Below are 21085 nucleotides of genomic sequence, written 5' to 3' on the forward strand. Positions count from 1 at the left end.
ACAGTGATTATTCTTCGCTGACCTTCCTATTGTCTGAAATACCCCATAATTTCCTGCCGCTGTGAAAAGTTATAGATTAAAGTCAGAAAAATGCTTAAAAAACAAACATTTTTTATATTATCCATCAAACTGACAAAGTCAAATTCTGCCAGGTCTAATTATGCATGACTTAATTATTAAGGAAGTGAATTGTACTCCAGAAGATGTTCCTTTCCAAAGTTAAGACCCAGAACCAGACAGCTTAGAGTAGTTCATATTTCAAAGAGTTGCAACAAAATTGCTTGTCAGCTGCACCAGGAATTGGGAATTTTAAAAGACTTGAGTAAATTTTCAAAGGCACCCGTTAGTCTGTGGGAGTTGGGCTCCAAAGGTGCCTTTCAAAACACTACCCCCTACAGTATTAGGTAATCTTATTAGTTTCTAGCGGCTAACGCAGAACCATTCCCTAGTGCTTTGTCCAGTTTAGCTTTAAGTTACTCAAGCAGAGGATATGCCGTGTTGTTGTAGCTGTGTTGGTCCCAGGATATTAGAGAGACAAGGTGGGTGAAATGATATTGTTCATTGGACCAACTTCTGATAGTGAGAGAGACAAGCAGAGGAGTCAAGCAACAATTGAGTCGGTGTCACAGTCAGGACATGTTCGGGATATTCAAGTTACATTCAGCCTCAGAAATGTGGTTTGGATCTGTGAGTACCCACAATAGTCAAAAAAAGGATAGGACAAGATTTGTTTTTATGTAGGGGAATGTAAATATGAATGCACACGCAGCTTCAGTGTCTCTAAGTAGTGACAAAATTACTACTGTCGTGTACCAATAATTTAATCAGAATTGTAAAAAATATTTTAAAATATAAAACCCAGCATTCATGCAATGTGAAGACTGCACAGTTCATTATAAACTCTGGCATTGCAAAGCAGAAACTGCAGTTCCAACAGCAACTTTTATTGCTTGATTTGAAGCAAGGCTGAATTATATAAATTAGAGGTTTATCCAGAAGAAGAAAAGAGTGTGGTTCTCAAACTATTGCAGTGGTGACCCCTTTCATATAGCTAGCCTCTGAGTGTGACCCCCCCTTATAAATTAAAAACACTTGTTTACATATTTAACACCATTATAAATGCTGGGGGCAAAGCAGGGTTTGGGGTGGAGGCTGACAGCTCACGACGCCCCATGTAATACCCTCACGACCCCGAGGGGTCACGACCTCCAGTTTGAGAACCCCTGGTGTACACTGTATTTGCACTACATGGTACATATGAACCATTTACTCTTTGGGGTAAAGTATTACTGCTCATTACAAAAGGCACATCTTTTTATGTCTTATGCTGCACAGCAGCTCATTAACATTGAAGTTGGACCCTTTTTATTTCTAACTGTGCAACCTCAGCATGTTTTCTGCATTGATTTTCCTAGTGTTTTCTGGGGGAAGCTGGAAGTGTGGAAGCTGGTTTTAGAAGACATTTCTCCAACTTACAGGCTCACTACTCCATAGCTATTCCATTTGCAACCCTTACAAGTTCTGCTTTCTACTGCTGAATTCCACAAACCAATACGTGTGCACTTCCATATTTGTATTGCACTAGCATACATAGTATAGTCAAGTGTGCGTGTGTAAACTTTATTTTTCTACTGCACATATCCAACATTCAATTTTGAATGATTGAACAAAATCTGTTTTGATTTAATCTAAGCAATGGAAGTCATCCTCAATAAGCACAAAGTCCTTATCAACTTTTACGCTTCAGAGCTCAGCTGTTTCTTTTTACAACTGGGGGATGGGGAGGAATGTTTCACTCTCACCCAACAGTCAGACTGTCAAATGCAATTTGACTTTGGGTAGAGACCAGTATGGGAAGTTTACAAGAATGCTGCCAATTTAAATTCTCTAAAATAGACTTAAACAGCATGCTTTGATTTTGTCTCCAATTCCTTTAATAGCGTATTTCTTCTCCCCTGTTTACATTTATGCAAATCTTTTCTGCAAGGGAGAAGTTTTGCAGAAGAACGATGAAACTGACTAGACAAAATAAAAAAAGATTGAGAATTTTTTTTGCTAGCTTTTAAATTACAGTATTTTTAGGTGTGACCTGTCACTATAGTACATACAACATTCAGACAAGTGATCTTTCAAATCATGTCCCTTTAAGCCTACAATTAGAAAATTCTATATAAAAAAAAGATGCAATTGAAACTAGTATGTAACTTTAGAGTTTAGCCACACACTTATGCACATGATTAACTTTACCAATGGAGTAGTCCCACCAGACTTGAAGTGTTTCCAGAATTGGGCCCATAACCATTATTTATATTATAGTAGCATCCAGGGGCCCCAATAAGAATCAGGGTGCTATCTGAACATATAAGAAGAGGTGGTTCATACAATGAGGAGCTTACAAACTAGCTTAAAACAAGATGCAACAAGTGGGCATAAAAGAAAGGAATGAACTAGATAATCATAGGGGTATATGGTCACAGACTAACCATATGCACAATTTAATAGCTCAAATCATTGTGCTGAGATATTTTGTGGGGGTTTTTTTAAATTCAGAGATTGGAAAATAAATAAATAAGATTAGCATTCCTCACTGGCCACGTACCAAGTGAACTATAATAGAAACAAACAGTACCCAGACAATTTAATATTTTTAAATAGGTCAGAAAATCCAGGTCAGAATTAGAGACTGTATGCAAATATTTGCCATTTATAATGGCAGAAGGACAAGATGGGAGATCTCTGTGTAAGCTTGAAACTTCTCTCACAGAAGTTGGTCCAATTACCTCTCGTACCTTGTCTTTCTAGTGACACTTAACCAGAAGAATGACTCAGAGGTCCTTGTATGTAACCATCATACAACTGAAGACAGTGTCAAACTCTCTCTCATGGTCAAAAGCCTCCAATCCATTGTCCAACCTGTTACTTAGAAAAATCCCATTTGATTGACAGTGAACTGACTCATCATTATGCTTGCCAACAAGTGGTCCATTATTTCAAAGATTCATGCTGATGATCAATAGGGCTATTGAACAATAATTGACATGCTCCTCATTGAGTACACATTCTGGGAGGATATTTCCTTCAAAATACTTTCCTTCCATGACAGAAAAATCCAGTTAGATCTAAATAATTTAACTGGGCTTAGATATATTCCCTACCTGATTCCTCAAAACCATTACAAATCTACCCCAGGAAAGCTGAAACTGCTTTTATTTTGTTGTACTTAAAGTACTGCACAGGATCTTTTCAGGGGGAATAAGACAAAACGCCACATTTATTAGTAACACTGTATTATATGCATATATTACACTTACACTCACACACACACACAAACACACTCCGTCTTGTTGTTACCAATTAGTTGCTCCCCTTAACTTCACTGGCCAGGTGAGTTAGATGGGGGAGGGGGTGGAGCCGGGCTTCTGCCGATCCGGATCGATGCTCCCATGTTGACAAGACGAGACCCGGAGTCCTGTGCAAGACACCTCACTTTTATAGCAGCTTTCCTCTTATGCAAATCTATACCAGATTCAAACTCTGTGTCTGTGTCCAATGGTCCTTTGTGCTGCTTTCTTTTGAGTGTTGTCCCAATACTGCAAAGAGGGTGTTTCCAAAAGAAGGTGCTTGCTTCTAACCCCCGAGGCCATCGGTATGTCTGCTTGTCTTTAATGAGCCCACTTGACACGTTTTATTGTTCTTGGGTCTGGCTCCCAGCCCCTCTCCAACAGTTGAGGCTGTCTGGAGGTGCTGCCTTCCATGCCTTGTTCATCCACACCTCATTCATTCAACAGGGCAATTGATTAAGAGTGGGGGGGGGGGAGAGCTCTTGTTCTACTGCTAGCAAAAAGAAATTTTTCTTCTATCTTATTCTATCCTTAGGGGCTATAATATTATACCAAGGGCAATGCAAAGTTTCTAAATGAGGCTTTGATACAAAGTTCCATGAAAACAGAGGTCACACGTGGGTAGACCCACCACAAGGTTATATGAAGAGGCACAATGTAAAGTCATATGAAAATTATCAGAGATTGATCTACAATTTGGTCAAGGTCCCCACTGCTGTTTTTAAACTGCTGGCAGTACCTTTTTCTGCCTCTGCTAGGATTATTTGTATGGCAACTGTCACGGAGTATCGGGGAACTCAGGGCCCTGCACCCCCGGCTTCCTGCGATTCACCATGACTCTCAGCCAGCCAGTAAAGCAGAAGGTTTATTTGGATGACAGGAATACAGTCCAAGACAGGTCTTGCAGGCACAGACAACAGGACCCCCTCAGTTAGGTCCAGCTTGGGGTCCCAGGGCATCCCAGCCCACCCCCCTTTGGGGGGGTCAGAGCCATCTCTGCCTCCCAGCCATCTCTCCAGCCTGCTTCCAGCACTCTGCCTTCAGCGACCCCTCCCACAGCCTTTGTTCGGTTTCCCGGGCCCCGGAGTCACCTGACCTCCAACCCCCTCCTGGGTTCTCATGTTACAAGCTCAGGTATGTTCCCTTGGGCCGGCTCCCATCCCCCGATGCAGACCATCCTAGTCACACTCCCCTGTTAGCATTCCCACACCCCAGCAAGAACAGGCCCAGTTCGTCACATCTCTCCCCCCTTCGAGACCGAACTGAGCAGGGTCACTTTAGCCAGTGACCTGGGGAAGTTCGAACCTACCCCCGTTCCCATGGATGCCCCCGCATCCCTCCAGTTCCTTGGTGGGAATTACACCAGGCCCCTTCCGTTCCACGCCCCCCCTTAGGTCGGGGGTGCTTGATGGCACTCGCAGTTCGCATGTGGGAAGGTTTATGCGGCCTGTGCCCTTTTCCCACCCCCATACCTCTGGGGTTCCAACTGGGCTGTGGTCTTCTCCCAGCGCTCCAGTCTGGAGGTCTGTGCTTTGGGCTCTCTTGGTTTAGAGCCGCCCTTTTAACCTTGGCCACCCTCTGGAAAGGATCCTTTATGCTGGGCAAGGGTCCTAAAGCTGTTTTCCCCTTGTCCCAGGCCTTCCTCCCCCTCTGACAGGGGTCACAGGATCCGCAGTACTGTCGGACAGTAACAAAGACCCCCGGCCAGTAGAAGCTCCGTAGCAGCCTCTGCTGGGTACGCCAGGTTCCCTGGTGCCCTGAGAGGGGAATATCATGGGCCCGGCACAGCAGCTGGCGGCGATACTTCTGGGGTACCACCAGCTGCCTCCTGATCCCCCCTGACTCCATTTTCCCTGGGGGAGCCCATTCTCGGTACAGAAACCCCTTCTCCCACAGGAACCTTTTCCGGCCACCTCGTCCCATGGTCTGTACCGCATTGAGGTCGGCCAGGTCCCTTATCTTCCGCAAGGAGGGATCTCTCTGCAACTCGGCCTGGAACTCAGCAGCTGGGACAGGGATGGCCACCTGCTCTTTCTCGCCCGCTGGGTCCGAAGCTGCAGCCTCCCTGAGCCGTGTCCCTGGGCGTTCCCTCCCCACCAGGTTAGGGTCCTGCGCCTCAGGCAAGGCACCCCCCCCAAGGCCAGGGCGCAGGGCCCCTCGCCGGCTCTGACTGCGGGTCACAACCAGTGCCTTTTGGGGGTTGCCTGGCCAGTTCTCCAGGTCCCCCCCCATCAATACCTCAGTGGGCAAATACGGGTGTACCCCCACATCCTTGGGGCCCTCCTTGGCCCCCCACTTCAGGTGTACCCTTGCCACGGGCACTTTGACTGGTGTTCCGCCCACCCCCGTCAGGGTCAGGTAGGAGTTGGGCACCACCTGATCTGGGGCCACCACCTCGGGCCGGGCCAGCGTCACCTCTGCCACCGTATCCCAGTATCCATTGACCTTCCTCCCATCCACCTCCAGGGGAACAAGGTACTCTCTCCGGAGGGACAGCCCCGCGCCCACCGTATAAACCAAAAACCCTGAGTCTGGGGCATCCAGCCCCCTAGAGGAGCTGGCCTGGGGCCCTTCTCTCTCTTGAGCAGTTGATAAGCTGCCAGCCCCTCTTGCGTGAGAAGCCTGCCCCTCGTCCATCTGGGCCTCTACCAAGTTAACCCTATGCGGGTTCGGTCTGCTCAGTCTGTCCTTGAGCTTGGGGCACTGGGCCCGAACGTGGCCTCTTCGGCCGCAGTAATAGCAGCTCATGTCCTGTGGGTCCCCTCGAGCCGGTCGGTTGTCCCTGACGCTGGGCATTCCCCGTGGGAGGGGATTCCCCATATTCCCCCTTTGGGAGGTCCCAGGGTGACTCTCTCTCTGCATCACGGCGGGCCTGTTCCTTTGGGGCTCCTCCCTGCCACCCCCTGACCGGCTCTTTACAAACTCATCGGCCAGCTGCCCGGCGTGTCGCGGGTTCTCTGGCTTTCTGTCCACCAACCACAGCTTCAGGTCGGATGGGCACCGCTCATACAGTTGCTCCAGTACCAGCAGTTTAATCAGGTCCTCCTTCGTCTGGGCCCCACCAGCCCACTTGCTGGCGTATCTTTCCATGCGGATGGCTAGTTGCAAATAGGAGATCTCAGGGGTTTTATCTTGACTCCGGAACCTTTCCCGGTACATCTCAGGAGTCAGCCCAAACTCTCGTAGCAGGGCCTTTTTGAATAGTTCGTAGTCCCCTTTCTCTGCCTCTCCCAGTTGGCGGTACAATGCCACGGATTTGGGGTCCAGTAAGGGGGTAAGGACCCGGAGTCTGTCCGCGGGATCCACCCGGTGCAGCTCGCAGGCCGTCTCAAAGGCCTCCAGGAAGTCATCCATGTCCTCCCCCTCCTTGTATGGGGCCATGATGCACTTATCAAAGCTCCGTGCAGTCCTGGGTCCCCCCTCACTCACCGCAGCCGGGGGTTCGCTGCCCTTCAATCTCGCCAGTTCCAGGTCATGCTGACGCTGTCTCTCATTCTCCTGTCTCTGTCTCTCTTTCTCCTCCCGTTCACGCTGATGCTGTCTCTCATTCTCCTCCCGTTCATGCTGTCTCTGTCTCTCTTTCTCCTCCCGTTCATGCTGATGCTGTCTCTCTTTCTCCTCCCGTTCATGCTGTCTCTGTCGTTCACGATCCTCCAGCTCTCTCAGTTTTAGCTCTTTCTCCCATTCCAGCCAATTCCGCTCCCCGGATGCCGAACGTCGCCGGGAGGATCCTCTGCTGGCCGGCGGGCTTCGCCGGGGGGACCCCCTGCTGGCCGGGAGGGTCACGGCGCCTTCGGTATTTGCTGGGCTCCTCCCCACCCTTCCCCTAGGCATAGGAAGGAGGGGTCTCGGGAAGCCCTCAGCAGCCGGCTGACCACTCCCAGCTGGGACAGACACTGGTGCCTGCGCTGCATTTGCCAGGCTGCTTCCCTGAGACACAGGGATCAGTTCATTCGCGCGATCTTCCGCCTCCAGCTGGGCAATGAGCTGTTCTTTGGTGAGCCTCCCAATGCGCAGCCGCCTCTGCTTGCACAGCTCCACCAGGTCGCTCTTAAGCCGCTTGGCATACATCTTCCTGCTGGCCACTCACCGGCCTGTGTGCTCACAGCTCCCCACAGTTCCCAGGGGGCCCCCTAGTGTGCCAGCCCTTCTCGAGGTCACCACCTCTCTGCCAGGGTCGAGCTGCAGACTCCTCCGCCCCTGGGACCACTCGCTGCGATCCCCCCGGGGGACCCTGTTACTGCAAAAGTCCTTCTCGCTGGTCACACACTCCCAGGGGTAATAACTGTCTCTCTCTCACTCTTCAGCACGCCTGGTCCCCGTCAATCCCCCTTCGTTTTACTGCTCCCCAGTCACTTACTGCAGGAAGCGCCGTCCACGGGGTGCAGTAGATCCCACCGCTGCCACCAGTTGTCACGGAGTATCGGGGAACTCAGGGCCCTGCACCCCCGGCTTCCTGCGATTCACCATGACTCTCAGCCAGCCAGTAAAGCAGAAGGTTTATTTGGATGACAGGAATACAGTCCAAGACAGGTCTTGCAGGCACAGACAACAGGACCCCCTCAGTTAGGTCCAGCTTGGGGTCCCAGGGCATCCCAGCCCACCCCCCTTTGGGGGGGTCAGAGCCATCTCTGCCTCCCAGCCATCTCTCCAGCCTGCTTCCAGCACTCTGCCTTCAGCGACCCCTCCCACAGCCTTTGTTCGGTTTCCCGGGCCCCGGAGTCACCTGACCTCCAACCCCCTCCTGGGTTCTCATGTTACAAGCTCAGGTATGTTCCCTTGGGCCGGCTCCCATCCCCCGATGCAGACCATCCTAGTCACACTCCCCTGTTAGCATTCCCACACCCCAGCAAGAACAGGCCCAGTTCGTCACAGCAACTAACAATGTCTAGTTTGTTGCTTCGTTATTATGGAATTAGATTAGACCCAACTGCTGAAATGACTGGGGATACGAGTGAAATTAAATGCAGCGCATTTTACCAAGGATTCTATGGTATGTCTACACAGCTGCCGGGAGCGAGTCTCGACAGACTCACACTTGCAGGGCTTGGGCTAGCGTGCTAAAAATAGCTGTGTAGGCACTGCTTTGACATTTGGGCTCCATAGGCTCCACAGGCCAAACCCGAACAGCCACACTGCTATTTGTAAGCATGCTAGTGGAAGCCCCACTAAAACAAGTCTGTCCACGCAGGCTACAAGAATTGCTCCCAGAAGCTGTGTAGACACACCCTCTGAGGTCCATGTCAACTAGAAATGCTTGCAATAAAATTAAAAGCAAATCAGATTAAAAGTTGATTTTTTTTAATGGCCTAGTCTCTAAGAGGCCAAGTATCCATGAGTTTTATCTATGGACTCTAAAAGTGATCTGATAGCAGATCTGTTAGCTTTAGCCAATATAATTGTTACTCAAGAAGCTTTCTAATTGGTGCACATTAGAGCAGGGTAACAGTAATGGAAGACTTAAGTTACAGGACGATGGACCTTGATGGCAGGGGGAAGTTTGAAGAAATCTGCTACATCCTCTACATTCTCAAGTAGGCCACACAACGTGCCTAAATAGCTTCATAGCAACATTGTGATTTGTGGTTCAGGACACCCAGTTAAAGAGCAACGTCTTGTTTCATTCTCCAGAATGAGGAAGCTCATGACTTTCACTGAGACTATGTGGATTATCTTAGTGACCAACTGTCACTTACTACACAAATTAGGTTTGACTCAATTTTTTTGTTTGTTTTTAAACCTTGGCTTAAAAACAAACAAGTTATGCTGGTGCAATATTATCGCTGTGGTAGAACTGAAGTGAGGAAAGTCAAAGTTATGGTTCCAACTTCAACAATAACTCAGCTGCACTAAACACAAGTCAGATATGAATGGGTAAACTATACAAATGCAGTGCTACCAAGATTACCCAAAATGCTGCTTCCTGAAATAGGTATCATAGGACATGACCTATAACAGGGCTCGGCAACGTTCAGCATGCGGCTCGCCAGGGTAAACACCCTGGCGGGCTGGGTCAGTTTTACTTACCTGTTGACGTGGCAGGTTCGGCTGATCGCGACCCCCACTGGCCGCGGTTTGCCGTCCCGGGCCAATGGGGGCAGTGAGAAGCTGCGGCCAGCACATCGCTCGCCCGCGCCACTTCTCGCCGCCCCCATTGGCCCGGGACGGCGAACCGCGGCCAGTGGGGGCCGCGATCGGCCGAACCTGCCGCGTCAGCAGGTAAATAAAACTGGCCCGGCCTGCCAGGATGCTTATCCTGGCGAGCCGTGTGCCGAACGTTGCCAACCCCTGACCTATAACATTGACCATTCCCCTCTATTATCCAAAAATTAGATTCACTGTCCCCCGCTGTATCAAACAATGGATGTTATATACATGTATGCAAGGGGACTAAATGGATTGATGCTGTGGGAAGATATAAGATCCAGCTATAGCACTGAACATGAAAAAACCCTACAAGTAATTATATTGAGCTTAGCTGCCTTTGAGCATTTGATACACACCATATTTACTACAGAGCACCCATTCACCATGACTCACAGACAGCAACATCTCTCAAAAACTGATGTTCTGTCTGGAGCAGCTGTTCAGACAAAGCACTCTGACAACAAGAAGTAGTGTGGTATTAATTAACTGGAGACTTCCATTTTTATTAGTTGTCAACCAAGAGTACACTTTGTTAACGCTTGGGACAATTTTTAAATGGGCATTTAGCAAAGTGAATTTTCAAGTTCAGACTGGATTTTTCCGCCTACCTACCTGAATTTAAAACAATTCAGGAAGATGTTCAAGGTCAGAAACATTAAATTCAAATTAAAGTGGATGCAGTGACCCAGGTACATTATACTTTAAACAAACTACAGGGAGGAGCCAGCCAGAGACTCCAGCTAGTAAAAGTGACCAAAGAAGGGACCCACAGACGCAGATATCATCAGAATTTTCTAGTTTTGACTGGACCTTCTCCACTCTGTGCTAACTGGCTATTTGTTCCAATGCTTCCCCTCCCCCCGTTTTCATCTCAGCCTTATACCGGCCTTTCCTGGCCTTCACTTCTCCCCTGCAACGCACATACACCATTTGTCCTTTAAAGTTATTCTATGCACAGTTAAATATGGATGGCCCCATTTTCAGAGCTGCTACAACTGACTTCAATGGGAGCTGCAGGTGCTTGGAACACCTTTAAAAACTTACGCCAAGAAGTTACTTCCTCGGTGAACCTTGATGTAAAATTTGGGCCCCTTTAACAGACTTTTAAAGAACGTAAATAAGGCATTCTGAATACACTTCAGCTGAAAAACTAGCTTCCCTATTTCCTTGACATTTCCCAAGACTTTCTTAAAGATTTCTCCATACCTCCTGAGGTTTGGCATCAAAGACACTGAAGAAATACCATGGTTGGTGAATAGGGAAAATTCTTTGGGGTTGCCCCTTTCTCTTTCTCTCCCCCCCCCCCCCCAAGAGAAGAGTTTAATCAGTCACCTCTCCCCACAAGGTCATATGCTCTACAAGATCATCAGGATCTTGTCCGTGGTACATTTCCTCTAGGTCACTAGGATATAGCAGGTTTCAGAGTAGCAGCCGTGTTAGTCTGTATCCGCAAGAAGAACAGGAGTACTTGTGGCACCTTAGAGACTAACCAATTTGAGCATAAGCTTTCGTGGGTTACAGCCCACTTCATCGGATATAGCAGCATCTGAATTGGCATCTGTCCACTTCAGGGATAGTCCTTCAGTACACGTTCTCTGGAATTCTTAATCAGGATCAGTGTGCTTACAGTACATTTGGTACAGTCAAAATACATGTATGGAAGGAGGTGAGGATTGGATAGGGTGACCAGACGTCCCGATTTTATCGGGACTGTCCCGATATTTCCTTGTTTGTCCCGCGTCCCAACCGACGTGCGGTCGGGACACTGGACAAACAAGGAAATGCTCCAGAGCCCGGAAGTGCTCGCGCCCCCCCTGCCCCGACTCCACCCCCTCCTCCCCCGATTGGCTCCCTCCCCGAATCCCCGCCTCTTCCCCAGGCTCACCATTCCTCCTCCCACCACAAGCGCTGGAGGGAGGCCCGGGAGGCGCGGGGCCGGGGTGAGTAAGAGTCCGGCCTGGCCCCGAGCAGGCAGAACTCAGTTGGGTGGTAGGGAGAGGATGGGGGCGGCCCGCGGGGCCAGGCGGCGGCTGTTCTTCCCTCAGGGTAGCGGGACTTGGGAGCAGCCGCTGCTGCAGCTCCCACTGCCGTGGCGGGAGGAAGCGGCCAATGGCCAAGCTCGGCGGCTGCGGCTCTGGCGCCTGGGCCCAAACCCCCCGAGCCCGGGCCTGCTGCAGGGACCCAGCAGCACGCACGCTGCGCCTAGCTGGTGCTATCGCGCAGCAGCCCCGGGGCGGAGGCATCGGCAGCCCAGCCCCGTTAGTTCCCCTGCGGAACCCGAGCGGGACGGGGGGGCTGGGGCCTGCTGCCCCCACTCCGGGGCCGCTGTGGGATAGTACCAGCTGGGCAGCAGCCCAGACACAACTGGCCAGGGGCTGGGCGCAAGCAGCGTGCGCACTGCTGGGTCCCCGCAGCAGGCCCCGGCTCGGGGGATTCGGGCCCAGGCGCCAGAGCCGCAGCAGCCAAGCTTGGCCATCGGCTGCTTCCTCCCGCCACGGCAGTGGGAGCTGCAGCAGCAGCTGCTCCCAAGTCCCGCTGCCCGGGGGGGAGAACAGCTGCCGCCTGGCCCTGCGGGCCGCCCCCCTCCTCTCCCTTCCGCCCGACTGAGTCCTGCCTGCTCGGGGCCAGGCCGGACTCTTACTCACCCCGGCCCCGCGCTTCCCCTGAGTCTCCCGGGCCTCCCTCCAGCGCTTGCGAGGAAGGTTTTTTTTTTGCCCCGCCCATGTCACCCTCTCCCCCTCCCCCCGCATCCCGATATTTGACTTGGGTGATCTGGTCACCCTATTATTGGACAGTTTCAGCTTTGTTATCTATATCAGACAAACTAAGAGAAGACAGAGTCGCATTCATCCCCATCATGCTATCTTGGACAGACTGCAGATAAAGTATTACATACACAGTGAAGGAAACAGGTGAATAAAATGGGTTAAAAGGAAAAAATAGGAGGGAGCCATGGTCAAAACAAAAAGAGCTCAATGAACACTACTAGAAGGGCAGTTTCAGTGCTGTGAAAGGGTGGAAGTCAGACTGGAAGTGATCCAAGTACAGTAGGTTATTTTGGGAGAAGTGGCTGGATAAAAATAACTGATGTGCTTCAGAGCCCACCTAGACTGAAGGTTCTACAAAGACGGTGTGAGTATCAGGAAATGCAGTACCATACATCTATTTCTGATTTTTGGACAACAGGGTTAAATCCATCTCAGTTGTAAGTACACTGAAATCAGTAGTGCTGGTCCAAGGATGAATTCACACCAAGGAGCTTCTGGGCTTACCCCTGAATTCCATGAATAATGTTACATCAGTATTGGATTTCACCTGCCAGCATTAGTCTCACCCTCTTTACTACCACCTTTCGGGATACCAGATAAATCACCAGAGAGTACTGAACTGTCAGGGCTCAGCCCTGCTGGGTGTAACATATACAAAGACCAGCTTCCAGTGGAGACAAGTTTAATACAGAGCCCATGGCTAGAAGGAGGTTCCATTTTGTCTCACTTAGTATGGCTGCGGTCAACACATCACGGTGAATCTCAGTATAAAATTTCAGCTAAACAGTTAGTGAGTCTAGCCACCATGTGTGATGCCTTAATAATGGCTGTTTAACTCTAGACACCAGTTGGCAGACAAGACCTGGCATAACTCCAACACTGGTTTTAACTGACCTCTGGTTAGTGCTCACTCAAGCTGTAGTATTGCAAAGCCTCCTTACGTGTGACGTTCCCCTGGTGTTATCCGGACTGGTGATCTGCTAGGTCACTCCAAACCTTGACTCTGGGGGCCAGCCTGACCCTGCTCTGCTGTGAGAACCCCCACTCCTGGGCTGTTCACATACAGCCTCTGGCATGTAAGCTGCTCCTTGGATTGTGCAACCAAATGACACTAGCCAATATCTCCGGTCCCAGACACAATCCTAGAAACCTTCGTCTTGCAGTGTCCAGTTATGCCCACTGGATGCTGCAAGCTTATGAGAGTTTGTCAATTTAACAAAGCAATTGATATGTACCAGGCTTTTACCCCAAGGGGACTCTCTGACATGCTTCAAACCAAACGCACTGCTTCAGGTAGAACAAACAGATTTATTAACTACAGAGATAAATTTTAAGTGATTACAAGTCAAAACATAAGTCGGTTTTGGTCAAATGAAATAAAGGCAAAACACATTCTAAGCTGATCTCAACACTTTCAGTGTTTCAGTGTTACAAACTTAGATGCTTCTCACCACAGGCTGGCTGGTTGCCCTTCAGCTAGGCTTTCCCCTTTGATCAGCGCTTCAGTCGCTTGGTGGTGATGTCTGTAGAGGGAGGAGGAAGAGAGAGGAAGAGCATGGCAAACGTCTCTCCCTTTTATCATGTTCTTTTTTCCCTCTTGGCTCTGCCCCCCCCCCTTGAGAGTCAGGTGAGCATTACCTCATCGCAGTCCCAAACTGACCAAGGAAAGGGCGGTGACTCACTTGAGAGTGCAACAGATCCTTTCTTGCTACCTAGGCCAGTGTCCTTTGTTCCTGTGAGGCTGGGCTGGGTTTGTCCCATACATGCCCTGATGAGGTATGAACTGCCCCTCTGCTCTTGGAGAGTTTTTGTCTGGGCTTGTTTTAAGCTATGAGGACACATTTTCAGTCTCATAACTACATACATAAAATTACAACCTATAACATTACTAGAACAATAATTACTATAACATTACAACAATGCTCAGTGCATCATGAGCCTTCCAAAGACACCAGACATGACAAACTTTGCATAACACACTATCATATTATAAGGATGAACATGGGGGTGCAGGGTGTTCCCTCGAGGTACAGAATGTCACATGTATTCAAGAAATGAGATATCTGGGTGTGCATGCAGTGCAGAGTACATTTTTAAATGTAAAAAATAATTGGAATTTGCTGCAATTACATTGGCCAGTTTAAATGAACTATAATGGCCCTCCCCTATCCTCCCCTGATGACATTAAGCTAGGCAATCTAAGCCCTCATTATTTCACTGATCACTGTTAAGAATTCTTTGCCTCCTCTGGCTGTCCATCCACTGTGGCCCCCACACTGGGATCAGTGGACAAGTCCCTTGAGAGTTGAACATTCTTGAAGGCTGAATCTTAATTTGATATGTGAAGGAGTCTCTGCAAGTATTTTGGGTATAGAAAGGTATGTGATTGGGGGGTGGGGCGCAGATGCTATGGAAAGCCTCAACTTGCTCCAAATCCCGACAGTAGAACCTCGGCGTTACCGACACCTTGGGAATGGAGGTTGTCCGTAACTTTGAAATGTTTGTAACTTTGAATGAAGCTCCGGATCCAGCAGCTGACACTCCAGGCCACGCTTCAGCAGCAGCTGAGCTGCTCCCTACACAGCCCCTGCAGGAGTTTGCAAGCTCGTCCCCCTACCTGCAGAGGTGTGTCTGAAAACAGCCGGTCCCCCTCCCGGCGGGAGGTGGGGTGAAAGCAATGCAGACCCAGCGCTGCTCCTGCTGCCTTGGACTGGCAACCCCAGTGTCTTGCTGTAAGTGGCTGCCCCGTGCGTGGGGGTGGGAGTGGGGTGGAGACAAATGGCCCAGATGTGCCTACCTTTAAGATGTAATACAGGTACAGTACAGTATTTGCTTTTTTTGAAGCGGGGGGGTGTCTCTGCTGCTGCCTGATTGGTTACTTACGGCTTCACTTGGAGTCCGGTTGACCGTAGGGTGACCAGACGTCCCAATTTTATCGGGACTGTCCCGATATTTCCTTGTTTGTCCCACGTCCCGACCGACATGCGGTCGGGACACTGGACAAACAAGGAAATGCGCCGGAGCCTGGAGCCCGGAAGTGCTCGCACCCCCTCCGCCCCGACTCCACCCCCTCCTCCCCCGATTGGCTCCCTCCCCGAATCCCCGCCTCTTCCCCGGGCTCACCATTCCTCCTCCCTCCGCAAGCGCTGGAGGGAGGCCCAGGAGACTCAGAAGAAGCGCGGGGCCGGGGTGAGTAAGAGTCCGGCCTAGCCCCGAGCAGGCAGGACTCAGTTGGGTGGTAGGGAGAGGAGGGGGGCGGCCTGCGGGGCCAGGCGGCGGCTGTTCTCCCCGCCCGGGCAGCAGGACTCGGGAGCAGCCACTGCTGCAGCTCCCACTGCTGCGGGGGGAGGAAGCGGCCATGGCGCTTGGCGGCTGCGGCTCTGCCGGGCCTGAATCCCCCGAGCCTGGGCCTGCTGCGGGGACCCAGCAGCGTGCACGCTGCGCGCGCCCAGTCCCTGGCCAGTCACGTCTGGGCTGCTGCCCAGCTGGTACTATCCCGCGGCGGCCCCGGGGCGGAGGCATGGGCAGCCCAGCCCCATTCATTCCCCTGCGGGACCCGAGCGGGACGGGGGGGCTGGGGCCTGCTGTCCCCACTCTGGGGCCGCCGCGGGATAGCACCAGCTGGGCAACAGCCCAGATGCGACTGGGGGCTGGGCTCAGCGTGCGCACTGCTGGGTCCCCGCAGCAGGCCCTGGCTCGGGGGGTTTGGGGGCGCCAGAGCCACAGCCGCCGAGCGCCATGGCCGCTAACTCCCCCGCGGCAGTGGGAGCTGCAGCAGCGGCTGCTCCCGAGTCCCGGTGCCCGGGACGGAGAACAGCCGCCGCCTGGCCCCGTGGGCCGCCCCCCTCCTCTCCTTACCACCCAACTGAGTCCAGCCTGCTCGGGGCCAGGCCGGACTCTTACTCACCCCGGCCCCGCGCTTCCCCTGAGTCTCCCGGGCCTCCCTCCAGGGCTTGCGAGGAAGTTTTTATTTGGCCCCGCCCCCCACCACGCCCCCCCACGTCACCCTCCCCCCCTTCCCCCGCGTCCCGATATTTGACTTGGGTGATCTGGTCACCCTAGTTGACCGGTCAGTCCGTAACTCTGGTGTTCGTATCTTTGAGGTTCTACTGTATTTAAAAGTCCAGTGATACGTTCTGTTCTATGAAATGGGATACTGTATAGAGTATGTTGGCAGGATGGCCAGAAGTCTACTTCAGGGGGGGCTTTTTGCTTGAAGTATGGAAGTGTGCTTGCTTGTAGTTTATTAGTTTAGTTATTACAGAAAGTAGGTTGGGAAGGGGAATTTTTTTTAAATCTTGCTTCTCCAGCCCTCTGCAAACAACACTGCAGGTAACAAGGGACAGTCAGGGTTGTTTGAGGTGCCCCATCCATTCAGAAACTCAGCATAAGGACAGCATTGAGGCAGATGATCAAAGAGGCAAAGGATATGATGCTCAATCACTCCTCCTCCCCAACATCTTTTGCTGGAGGAGGACGACGGAGGGCCCCCCCCCCAACATGTTCATGTGTTTGTATTAAGAGCCCTGTCCCACAAAACTCATATTCAGTGGCAGCAAGTGGCAAAATCTGCCGCCATATCCCTTGGTACTACTCCCTCTTTTACATCAGCAGGGGACAAAGCTATCTGAAAAAAGTGAAGTGTTTAGAGAAATACGCTGAAGGGAAAGTTGAAGGACAAAATGATCACAGAGCATTCTCACCCAGAGTGTCCTTGGATTAACAGGATAGGGAGAGTCAGGGCAGAAAGAAGGTTGAAAACATTATTTAAATTAACTGTTCAAAATTCTGTTTCCTACTGTTGTAAACGTGGCTATAGTGACAACACAGGAAGCAGATCTGTGGAGGAAGAAGATGAGACTCTGAAAAGGACACCTGCCCATTTACTTAGAGCAGAATTGCCCCATACATGAGAATAACCTCCATAAGCTATAGGAAACTGAGTTTGTACTTCCAGTTTTCACCTGCTCATATGCCAGGGCAAGGAGAGGGCAGGACTGTCCTCCCTAAGAGTCTGGAATGGGGCTCAGTCCTTTAATCGACACATTTTATGAATGGTAGCAAGGAGGCTCAGTACCTGTGCACGGCCTCCTAGAGCTCACTACAGGAGCCATGCCACCACAGTGGCCCTTACTATTGCTAAACATCCACTCAGAAGCGGTGCCTCACATCGCACTGGGGAACGCCTAGTTTGCGATTACTAATTATATCCGGTTTAACAGTTTATAAAGTTATATTGACTATAGCACCACCAATTGTATGGTACTACCTAGAAAAGGTTCTACCCCCTGGAGTCTAGCATTTACCCAAACAAAACTACAGATCAGACCCTTAGATTATAAAAATACTTAAAGTAGAAAACTTACTTTTATAGCACTGTTCAGACTTCTTAGTTTATACAGTGTTGTAAGGATCCTTCTATTTTATGAGGCACCTTGCAAAGCTTTTTAGCCCTCAAATACAGAGGAGAACCACTTCAAGAGACAGAAATGAAAGTTCCTTCCAGGCATCTTGTAATGAGAGCATGGAGTAAGGAAGCCCTTTCAACACAGTTGAGCAGTGAACACCCTGAACTCGATGTGGTGGAGTAATTTTTGATAGTTATTTCTCTCAAGCTGGAAGAAAACAATAGTCACTGAAAATGTGTAGATGGTAAACAATGAAGAGGACAGGTCACTGATACAGAGTGATCTGGATTGCTTGGTAAACTGGGTGCAAGCAAACTATTTTTAATATGGCTAAATATAAATGTGTACATCTAGAAACCGGGGGGGGGGGGGGGGGAAGGAGGGGGAAGTGAGCCAAAAACTTACAGAATGGGGAATTCTATCCTGGGAAGCAGTGATTGTCCACCACAACCTCCAAATCATTTTTCAGTCAGCTGAACATGAATTCCCACTGTGATGCTGTTTCCAAAAGAGCTAATGCAATCCTGGGATGCACAAACAGGGGAATCTCAAGTAGGAGTAGAGATGTTATTTTATCTCTACAGCTGGCAACAGTGCAACCAGTCCTGGAATACTGTGTCCAGTTCTGATGCCCGCGATTCAAGAAGGATGTTGATACACTGGAGAGGGTTCAGAGACTTGATTAGACACCAAGAATCTACATAGGGAATAAATATTTAATAGAGGGCTCCTCAATCTATCAGAGAAAGGTATAACATGATCCAATGGCTAGAACAGGGGTTGGCAACCTTTCAGAAGTTGTGTGCCAAGTCTTCATTTATTCACTCTAATTTAAGGTTTCGCGTGCCAGTAATACATTTAAACGATTTTAGAAGGTCTCTTTCTATAAGTCTATAATATATAACTAAACTACTGTTGTATGTAAAGTAAATAAGGTTTTTAAAATGTTTAAGAAGCTTCATTTAAAATTAAATTAAGAAACAGAGCCCCCCGGACTGGTGGCAAGGACCCGGGCAGTGTGAGTGCCACTGAAAAATCAGCTCCCGTGCCGCCTTTGGCACACTTGCAATAGGTTGCCTACCCCTGGGCTAGAAGTTGAAGATAGATAAATACAGACTGGAAATAAGGCATACCTTTTAACAGCTGGAGCAGTTAGCCACTGGAACAACTTACTAAGGATTGTGGTGGATTCTCCATCACTGATAATTTTCAAATCACAATTGGATGTTTTTCTAAAAGATCTGCACTAGAATTTATTTTGGGGAAGTTCTATGGTCTGTATTATACAGGAGGTCAGATTAGATGATTACAGTGGTCCATTCTGGCCTTGGAAATATATCAATCTATGAAAGCTGTAACCAAGGGTCTGGTTTACCTAAAACTTCAGTCAATCTAGCTATATTGCTTAGGGGGTGTGAAAAATTCACACCCAAGAGACATAGTTAAGCCAACCTTAGTCATGGTGCAAACACTGCTAGATGGAAGAATTTTCCATCAACCTAGTTACCACTTCTCAAGAGGTACTTGAGGGTACTCATTACTACTGCAATGGAAGGGGTTTTCCCATCGCTGTAGCAAATGTCTACACTACAGTAATACAGCAGCGCCACTGCAGCATTTGTAGTGTAGACACAACCCAAGACTCAAAACTGACTCACCAACAATGCAGATTGAGCTGCAATACAATTAATACACAGCTAGAAACACAATTAAGTCTTGTGATAATCAGACAGCCCAACTGTACGTATACACTGGGTACAATATGGCTTAGACCTAGAGAAGCGGTTCTTCAGAGTAGCTTAAAGCAGTGTCCTGAGCACAGGTTAAAAAAAGGCAACTGGAATCTGAAAGATTGAGTGAGCACCGCTGACATTTACCACACAAAGGTCAGCCAGTTGCTAGAGCTAGCACTGCCTGGCACGGCTCGGCTTCTGCTACACTTGAGAGAAACGCTGTAGAGAGGATTAAAATAACAGTCTAACATTTTTCTCCAATCAAAACGAATGATCCTTCATTAGACTGTTCAACCAATGGGAAATAAGCCTGAACGGTAGAGAATAATGTAACGTTTAGTTTAAATGCACAAAAAGACGAATGCCACAGTGCGCGAGTTCTCTCAGCTGACCGTGCAGCAACAGCTAGTTCCCCTCGAAAGTGTGCCAACACCAATAATGCTGGTGCACCAAAAAGGAATTTAATCTAGTTTAGATTCATTTTTCCAATTTGAACTGGTTGCCGAGACAGAGCCAATAGTGGCCAAACGGCAGGCGTACCAAAGAAGAGGGTTTTACTTTTGAGCTAAGAGAGAATTTCATTTCATGCTAATTGAAAGACTCATTGCAGATTACCACATTTTTGCTTGCTTAAGGTTCTGCAAGCCAGTCAACCCTAAGAAGCTGAAAGACGCTACATCACATAATACTATTGAGTTTTATCATAAAACTTGACAGTATACTAGGAAATGTACTGTAGTACTGAGACACTTTGGGAGTTCACCCTGACCAGTAAGAGGTTTTGTCCCACCTGCCCTCTAACTCTGGATGCCTCTGGGCTGCGCAGCTTTGGCACAGAATCCGGACACAAGCAGCACGCTCACAGCACAATGGTTTCACCCCTGCTTCCACCAGACCAGCTACTCCTTGCAGGGTGACCCCAACACCTCCTCTGGTCCCAATTCTCCCCAAAACTGTCTCCCCTGCAGCGTCCAGTCCCTCTGACCTCTGAGTGCTCAGTAACACCAATTTCACTACCTCCAAAAAGCCAGGACACACACCAACCTGTTAACTCAGCTGGAGTTATACACTCCACCCCAATACACAGCACTGAGATGATTTGCAGTAAAACTAAGAATAGGTTTATTAAAAAAAAATCTCTTAAATGTGTTTGTTGAAGTGCAAGAGATATGAAAGGATTATAAACAAAATAATAGTATTTATAGTGTCTAAAACTTAACTCTAGCAAGATACATCTTTGCCTAATCTAGTTTCTTATTCACATCAAGGGGTCAGCGTTCTCCAGCTGGATTAGCAGGAGAACCCATCTTTCATAGGTCAAAGAACGTAGCATTTTGCTTCTCTCACTTGGTAGATCCCCCAAAAGTCTTTCAAGCAGATCTTTGTATCCCCAAAGTTTTTGTCTTCAAAGTCAGAAAGCCCTCCTGGAGGCTCAGCTTCCCATATCCACTAGGGAGCAGACACCACATTACTTTTGCAGTCTCCTGTGGCTTACAATGCAAATGATCTTCCTGCAATCTCCCAAGCAAGTGAACAGCCCATTGTTCCAGTCCCTGGTCACACCTGGCTCTGTTTGCAATTGAGACAGAGGTTTTTGCCCTTCTCCTTTGTCGGGAAAAAAGCCTGCTTTGCCTCCTTTGTCTGTTTACAGTCTCCAAAACAGTATTAGAGCATCCAGAATTTCACAC

The 21085-nt window shown here is 49.3% G+C and overlaps 1 protein-coding gene across 3 annotated transcripts in view; it reads right to left on the bottom strand.

The window, feature by feature from the left end:
• The window catches only part of LOC135975276 (uncharacterized), a 37372-nt gene extending 23247 nt beyond the window's left edge, over positions 1 to 14125 (bottom strand). For 2 of the 3 annotated variants that reach the window (XM_065565589.1, XM_065565590.1), the window contains exon 1: positions 3352 to 8180. In XM_065565589.1, the coding sequence (XP_065421661.1) occupies positions 4647 to 7412 (2766 nt within the window). In that variant the 5' untranslated portion in view covers positions 7413 to 8180 and the 3' untranslated portion in view covers positions 3352 to 4646. Of the gene's footprint in view, positions 1 to 3351; positions 8181 to 13707 lie in introns of those variants that run through there. The other variant, XR_010592200.1, reaches the window with a different exon arrangement.
• Between the last annotated feature and the right edge of the window lie 6960 nt (positions 14126 to 21085).

This window comes from Chrysemys picta, chromosome 13 (genome assembly GCF_011386835.1).
Source record: "Chrysemys picta bellii isolate R12L10 chromosome 13, ASM1138683v2, whole genome shotgun sequence".
NCBI classification, from domain to species: Eukaryota; Metazoa; Chordata; order Testudines; family Emydidae; genus Chrysemys; species Chrysemys picta.